The sequence below is a fragment of the Candida theae genome, assembly GCF_024610275.1.
Source record: "Candida theae strain CBS 12239 chromosome Unknown scaffold167, whole genome shotgun sequence".
Classification (NCBI taxonomy): Eukaryota; Fungi; Ascomycota; class Pichiomycetes; order Serinales; family Debaryomycetaceae; genus Lodderomyces; species Lodderomyces theae.
Window position 1 is genome coordinate 1 of NW_026261487.1, and position 1,743 is coordinate 1,743.

The window sequence follows — 1,743 nt, forward strand, 5'->3', positions numbered from 1 at the left end:
ACTGGGGTTACAACACGTATGATGGGCAGAGCTATGACGAAGATGTTGAAAGAAAGAGATATGCGCAACCAATCAAGAGAAGTGAAGCTAACTTATAAGTATGTAGCTATTTTCATATTAGAGAAATTTTTAGACTTTAGTTTTGTGGTTTCTTCTGCCCCTCACAATGTGTTTCAACCTTGCAAGTCTATCTTCAAATTGGCCTTGGAAATTGGCCTTGGTGATGGATGAACTAAGCTCATCAAGTAAATCCTTATAAATCAGATGCGTATCCTCATCATTGGTCTCAGCCGGCTGGACCTGTATGCCCTTTTCAACAGAACTTGTACGTAATGGAGCCAAGTTGAAACCTTCATCAACTACTCTATGTGGTAAATATTCCTCGAGTTCCGAATCTATGGAAATCATCGATGCGGTAACGCTTTCCCTACTCACGTTTCTAGTTCTCGAATCCTTCATAATGGCATTCTTGACGAACTTGCAATCAATCTTGTCGCAACAAGGATTCAAAATAAATGAATAGTTCTCATCCTCCATCATCATTCGCTTCAATTTGGCCTCGCATGTCTTGTACACTGCTTGCTGTCTGTCCAATTTCGGCTCAAATGCCTGGTGAGTTGATGCAGGCTGTTGCTGCTGCTGTTGCTGCTGCTGCTGTTGATTTCCCAGCTTGGAGACCAACGACGAGTTGCTAATCAGGTTGGACGAGGAGGAAGGTGATGCCAAATTTTCCTGATCATTGATCCAGAATGAAGTCATTGAGGGTGTGATGGGATGAATATCCCACAATGAGAATAATGGAGGTGGCTGTTGTAACTTGAATGACAGGGTGGATGCTGCTCGTGACATGGATGGTTTCCTCTAGTAAGGTCTTCTAGGTGAAGTCGAGAAGAATAGAATGGTGGTGATGAAGTTGCAAAAAAAGTTATGCAAGTCTATTTTGTGTGAAAAATGAAATTCACTAACAAAATAACTGACAGGGAAATTCGGTGACTTGTCTGATGGTAGAGCCCCTTGTCTGTAGTGTGCTCCATCATTATGCTTGTGTGCTAATGCTCATTGCAACTCCTAATGTTTGGTAACTAGTAGACTGCCTATGGAGCACATGCGTAGTTGACTGCGGATTTTTCCTAAACTTAGAGGTTGGAGGAATTCAATCATATTACAGTTTGGTTACAGTATCAATGCAAATGTTGCTCACCAAAAGTAGTAAAAGGCCCAACTCCCAACAATTTGTACTCAGCTGCTTTGGCAAACATTATTGTGTATTGCAAATGACTGTAGTTCTGAATCCTGCTGCTGTGAGGAATCTTTGCTCTCGCAACTATGAAAAATTCTTGAGACAGTTCTGCCAGCCTCCACCACTGGTATGGTTGAGTGTGGATAGTCTCTCTCTATAAAGTTTCGATAACGATTGGAGATCAATCTCACTCTTCGCAAATTAACACGGCGTTATTTTCCGCGACGCACATAACGTCCAAAGTAACCGCGGAGTTAATGATTTTGATTAATAATACGACGACAGCTGATTGTTATATAAAGATACAGAATGAGTATCTCAACCACCACAATGAGAAACTATTTCAAGGAACAAGACACTATCTAGTGCCAGTCTGAGTGATTAAAAGCTCATCACACAATAGGCTTTGTTCTTCTAACTCAACTCAGCTCTAAAAATGTCATCACCATTAAAAGATACATTAGTATTCGAGCCTATCAAAGTAGGCGAAGTCACTTTATCAA

General features: G+C 41.0%; 1 protein-coding gene across 1 annotated transcript; it reads right to left on the reverse strand. All coding sequences in view use genetic code 12, as the record gives it.

The window, feature by feature from the left end:
* Positions 1-129: 129 nt before the first annotated feature.
* On the reverse strand, positions 130-849 carry KGF57_005006 (uncharacterized protein; the record flags this gene model as incomplete). Its single annotated transcript, XM_051754576.1, has 1 exon — positions 130-849. One exon carries the CDS (start codon positions 847-849, stop codon positions 130-132), a length of 720 nt encoding a protein of 239 aa, XP_051606518.1.
* Between the last annotated feature and the right edge of the window lie 894 nt (positions 850-1,743).